The sequence below is a fragment of the Engystomops pustulosus genome, chromosome 1 (genome assembly GCF_040894005.1).
Source record: "Engystomops pustulosus chromosome 1, aEngPut4.maternal, whole genome shotgun sequence".
Classification (NCBI taxonomy): domain Eukaryota; kingdom Metazoa; phylum Chordata; class Amphibia; order Anura; family Leptodactylidae; genus Engystomops; species Engystomops pustulosus.
Genome location: NC_092411.1, coordinates 198,324,966 through 198,330,965, shown reverse-complemented (window position 1 = coordinate 198,330,965; position 6,000 = coordinate 198,324,966). Strand labels below are relative to the sequence as shown.

Below are 6,000 nucleotides of genomic sequence, written 5' to 3'. Positions count from 1 at the left end.
TGAGTTTATGAGCTTCTTTTGCTACTATAGGTTTAATTTATACTTAGGCCTGGAGTGTAGATTTGTACCGTGTTAGCCATGGAGAGCAGAAGAAGAGTGACGAAATCAGGTGAAACCTTTTTAAGGCTAACTGAGTATATTTGATGGTGAGCTTTCGAGAATACTAGTTCTCTTCGTCAGAAATGATGTTATTATGTAGCAGTGGTCATCAAAGGATAATAAAAAAAATCTTTAAAGCAACAGATTGATAAATAAAGAGACATCTTATTTACAACAGGACGACAATAAACCTCACTAAAAACCTGTGAGGCGTGACAAGAGAGCCCTGGCTCTTATCTGCTTGTGGCCTCCAGGTCAGCGATAGGAGGTCATGAAGCTGACATGAATGTTAAGACCACTTTGTAAGGTGCTGAATCTCTGCATTAATTTATACTCTGATTCTTTCCTTTCCCTCTGTGTCTTGAAACGTCCAATTAAAATAGTAATCTGCAAATCTTCCATTGTATGGTCCTCTCTGTAGAAATGTACAGCTACTGGGAGACCCTTCCTTTCATTTTTAATATCAGATCGGTGCGAGTTCATGTGCTGATGGAGTCTATGGCCTGTTTCCCCAACATAAAGTCCTGTTGTTGGACACTGTTCTCACATAATCAGGTGTACCGCATTAAATGGCCTGCAGGAAAAGGTACCCTTGATCGTATGTACCTGCTGTGATTGCGGTACAGCTACATGCACACCTCTCCGAATGTGCTGGCACGTTTTACACTTGTTTTTTAGGTAGGGTCAGGTACCATTATTTGATGGGCGTCTCAGGGCATTTCAGACAACAAGTTGTTTCAGGTTTGATGGTTGCCGGAAGGACAGGAGAGGAGAGACTGGGAATATTTCTTTTATTTTTGTATATTTATGCAGAATCAGTTTGATTTTCTTAGCAATATGAGGTAGGTTCTCCAGTTGTGGGCTGTAAGTGACTACTAGGTGTACTCTGTTGGGTCTCCTTATATGTGAGTAAATGGTCTCTGTTGATGGCTGCTGCTTTGCTTATTTGGTTGTCAGTCACTTTTGTTTAGTAGCCCACAAAAAGACTGGCATACTGTGCGTTCTATACTACGGTACGGCGGGCAACGGCTGTGTGAACTAGTATTCTGAAAAGGTTACCATCAAATATACTCAGTTAGCCTCAAAAAGGTATCACCTGATTTCTTCACTCTACTTAGGCCTGTATGCATAGAAATGTAATAACTTTGCTAGATTTTGCACTTACGGCTAACCACATCATTTAAGTGGTTAAGCTGCAAGGAACAGAATTTGTGCCAAAAAAGCAGTTGGAGTTCAACTGTATGTAACAAAAAATACGCTACACTGATTTACAATAAAATTATCAAAATGTGTAATACAGTTAAGTAGCATTATGGAAAAGAGTTAAATTTTTCTTATGAGAGGGGGGTCATTCTTACCCAACCTGGAAGTTAGTGATAAAGAAGTTAAACCAAGAGAAATTGACCAGATATTCATAATGTAAATTATATTTTTGTTTAAGATGCAAGGAATTTGAATGAACATATCATCAACATATCACTAAAACCCATTTCAATTATATAGATGGTCTCTGCAGGGTTATTGATAAGTAGGGGAATACATTTACCTTACACAATTTGGACTTTTACCAATATAACAGGCACACTGTTATAGAGCATCTGAAACACTGTAGAGTCAATCAGACCAAATTAATATATTAGGAAAAGCACCCCCAAGTTTGTGATTAGTGTGGGTTCCAACAATAGGACTCCCAAGTCCCAATACCCAAGCTGCTTTAAAAATTGCCTGTTACCTCTGTGGACATATCTACTTTAATAAGTACTTGTCGAAGTAACAAATCTGGATTTTATTTCTTCATAACTCTGGTTCTGTTCATTTGTTTTTAATTTACTACAAATGAGTAGTTATCAAGATTATTTCCAGATAGAAGTGTATCCAAGTGTACTCCAATTACACATACCAACTTGGCTAACCACTCAAAATTTCTATGAACTGCAGCGTTTTTATGTAATTGAAAATTAATAATTTCAATATAAAACAGACACATCAGATGCCAGAATACAGTTGATACAAAAACGTTAGCTATATTTTTCCAAGACCTATTGTAATATCTGTGTAGACATCATCCTTGGTCAACGCAGTGTAGCTGAGAAGGTACCGATAAACATTGTTCCTTCTTTACTAGTGTGAATACTTGTCTATTACTTCCTAATTGATGAATTAATCATAAATCACACCCACTCGTCTCTTTCTGGTACACAAAGGGTTAAACCTTAATCAGGTTTCTGACATCACATAGGTCAAAGGTCCAGGAATTAATCCTCAGTTATACAACAAGACTGCATATATACAGTATATATATCCCTGGTTATCCCTTTGTTTTTGTTGTCCTTAGGTTTTTAAATCAGCTGTGACTACTTATTTGTGTGTTTGTCTTGACATTGTCTTTTGTTATTATTTGAAGTTAAGCAGGAATTGTCACCTAGTGACAGGTGGTTTTGAGTAATTATGTAGGGAAGGTATGGTGGGTTCAGCTTTAAGGCTCACAGTCTGTCTCCATCTTTCTGTTCCCAGTCTGCCCTTACATTATAACAAACCCAATTAAACTATCCTCTGGTCTGGTTCAGTGAGGATTTCCTTAATGATCTTCTGAACTGGGTGGAGGGTTTGGCTATCCTGGTTTCTGGGCTAGCAAACAAGCTCCATGCTCTGACACAACTACAACTTCAACATTAGCAGTAAAACACCACCACCACCTCCTTCCTTGTGAACATAAGGTAAAAAGATTGTGGTCCAGGATCCTAGATCCCCATTCCTAGGCCTTGTTTTGTTTCTATTATCCTGCTGTGAACATTTTCAAATATACTTTCTGTTTCAATTCTTCACTGTCATCTAGAATTCTGTTTACTTTCATTAAGTAGGATTTTTTTGAGTTTACTTCCAATGGATGAAAATCTCTCTATGGTAATGTAAAGTTACACAGATCTGGTGCAAGGAACTGATTACTATTTATTAACAATGAACCTTGGACCAGTGTCCATCACTTGATTTTTATCCACTAGAAGGAGTGCAGCTTCTTCATGAATTAAATGAATTGAAGTTAGACATTAAAATTAGACAACCCCTTTAACGAAAAACCATGCATTTAATTTCCTTATGCTAAACGGGTGATTTGATATTCTTTTAGAAAAAAAGACAAGTTTAAAATAAAATTAAAATAAAGGCCGAATGACCGAATGTGTTTACCTTGTACGTCATACCTTATAGATTTAAATAATAATTGAAACATTGGTTAAGTTTTACCAAGTTAAACGTTTAATGGTATAATTTAGCAATTGAATTGTACAGTTATTTTTTGGACAGATTATAGGAATAAACATAAAACATTTTAGAAAATAATTTAACAAAATCAGATTAGACAGCACATCATTTTGCTGACAAATTGTCAATGATTAACAGAAAATATTTGGTGCACTTGAAAGGTGAAAAAAGCCTTTCAAAACAATGTGCCGCCTACTGGTCCAAGTGCATGGTCCTTGTGTATTTTAAATTATTATATAAAAATGTAACTCCCAGGGGGTAATACCCACTAATTTTGTTATTAAAGTCCTTGCATTGAAAATATATCTGTACACCAATGTCAAAAAGGAGTATATTCATTCAAGATAATGCAAAACTGCAGTTTAGCAGCATCATTTGTGACTACATTATTGTCTTGTAACCGGAGCTTATTACATTTTAATGATACTTAATTGAATACATTAGTGTAAAGCGTCTTGTGTCCAGATGTTGGTTTTGAACTGATAATGCTGGAAACAATGAACAGGTCTGATAGCTTTGTAGAGGGAGCCTTCTGTACTTGCAGTATTCCTCTGGACCTTAATAGAAAAAAAAGAGAAGGAAAACATTAAACACAAAATCACTTTCTTATCAGTAGGGGTCACACTGCCAAAATCCCATAATCCTAAGAATGAAGGGTAGCAGTGCTGCATTAATGCTGCTTATAAACGTAGAGCCCTATAGTTATATCTAATGTCTTTCAATCAGGAATCGGTCAATTGAATTGGCAGTTGTCCCAGAAGTCTGATTCCCACTAATCATTAAATCCTGGAGATTGATTACACCCAAATCTTAAGGTGTTATATGCATGACAGCCTCCAAAAGTATCTAATAGATCACTTTTACTCAAGCACAGTTCATGATATCTTACTATATAGCAACTGATTATAGAGAGATAGCTGCTGGCCATCACATGAAATGTGAGCAAATATCATATTTTGAGCACCTATCCAGGGACGAATATATAGGATTATCTGTCCTCACCAGTTCACTCATTAAATGGTATTCCATCATACCATGATATATCCTTGCGGTAATAAACCTTGTGTCACACTTTCTACTGAAGATGTTGTACTGCTTACTGCATACTGGTGTGTGTCCCCATTGGCAGGTTCTGCTCTTCTTATAGTTTCTTAGGACCTTGTTTTTCCCAAAAAAATATAAAAATGATGCAAATGAGCCAGAGGGGCTCTGGGCTCCATAGATGCCTGGAGCCACTCAGGCTCATTTGCATACTTTTTAAAACATTTATTTCTTAAAAACAAGGGCAAGAAACTACAAGAAAAGCAGAACCTGCCAGAGGGGACACACACCAGTATGTAAGTGAGCTTGGTTTACAATCCTTCATCCTGGTGGTAAATGTGCTTTAACAGGATATTCAGGACATTAATGGAAAAAATAACAATAGGTAGTGTGGGAGTTTTTGTAACTCCCATAGGAATGAATAGAGAGAGTCGTACATGTCCAGCTACCTCTTCATTTAAAGTGGCCATTGCACAGGGCTCAGAGGTAGCGCATTCTTGAAGGGGTCCTGTATGTACTGGACACGTAAGGCACACTGATTGGATTTGCCATGCAATGTGAAGATGTCCTGGTGGTTAACTGTATTACAATTCTATTACATTTAACAATTTCTGTTGTTCTAAAATGAAAATCATTTAGTCTATTTCTAAATAAGTGATATAGTCAGGTGTCAACACAATATAAACAATAATCATACATCTCTGTCCCCTTTAAGACTAAAAAAGAATGCCACCAAGACTTTTTGGGCTATCATTCCATATTTATAGACTTCATTGTAGAGCATTAATATGCAGGCATTGTACTAAAGTACTTGTGGATTCAGGCAGCTCATTGAGACATACCAAAGCAAACTGATGCCGGCAGTCACTAACACTAAAAGAAAAGCCGTAGCAAAAAAGTCTAACAGCAGAGAATAAGAGTAGCTGTCAGGTTCCCCAGGGCAAAAGGAAATGCATTTGTTTGTAACTGCTCTGGGGAATGGAAGACTCTGTATCTGGAGTCAGATGCTGATCTGTTACCTGTTTTCTTCATTCTTCTGAAGCACTAATATTTTATTATTCTATAGTAAAATTCTGCAGCAAAGAGCTGGAAATATAAGTTGAAGAAAACTTCATGGTTTATGACAACTTTCCACTGTGCCCTTGTGATCCATAAAACAGTTCACACGTTAGCAATTACAATGCACTGGATAATAATCATAACGATGGACCAGGAACTATAATGCAACACAGCGACGAAGCAGAATTAGAGTCTAGACAGAATCTGCATACCATTTTTATGGGTGTTTTTGGCTTTTATTTTACAAAAAATATGCAGGGAAAAAAGGTTTAGCAATAAGGACTTGTACATAAAGCACATGTATTCTGTACTACAGCCAGAGGCTTAAATAACCAGATTCTGGAAGGTGATACGGCTGTTGTGTTAATTACAGAGGATGACAATGAGAGAGTAAAGGAAATGGGTATAATAGACTAAAAAGTTCATTTGGTAAGAAAATGTCTGCAAGGCGATTTAATGTTCAAACATTTGAACAGGCATGTTACAAGTCTTTTTTAAAAAGGTCTTTTTGAACTAAAGCCTCTGACGGTTATAACAGAA

General features: G+C 36.7%; 1 protein-coding gene across 1 annotated transcript in view; it reads right to left on the bottom strand.

Annotated features, from left to right (window-relative positions):
• Positions 1–3,331: 3,331 nt before the first annotated feature.
• The window catches only part of CCSER1 (coiled-coil serine rich protein 1), a 573,345-nt gene continuing 570,676 nt past the window's right edge, over positions 3,332–6,000 (bottom strand). Inside the window, exon 10 of the mRNA XM_072117766.1 lies at positions 3,332–3,917. Within this exon, the coding sequence (XP_071973867.1) occupies positions 3,801–3,917 (117 nt within the window). The 3' untranslated portion in view covers positions 3,332–3,800. The remainder of the gene's footprint in view (positions 3,918–6,000) is intronic.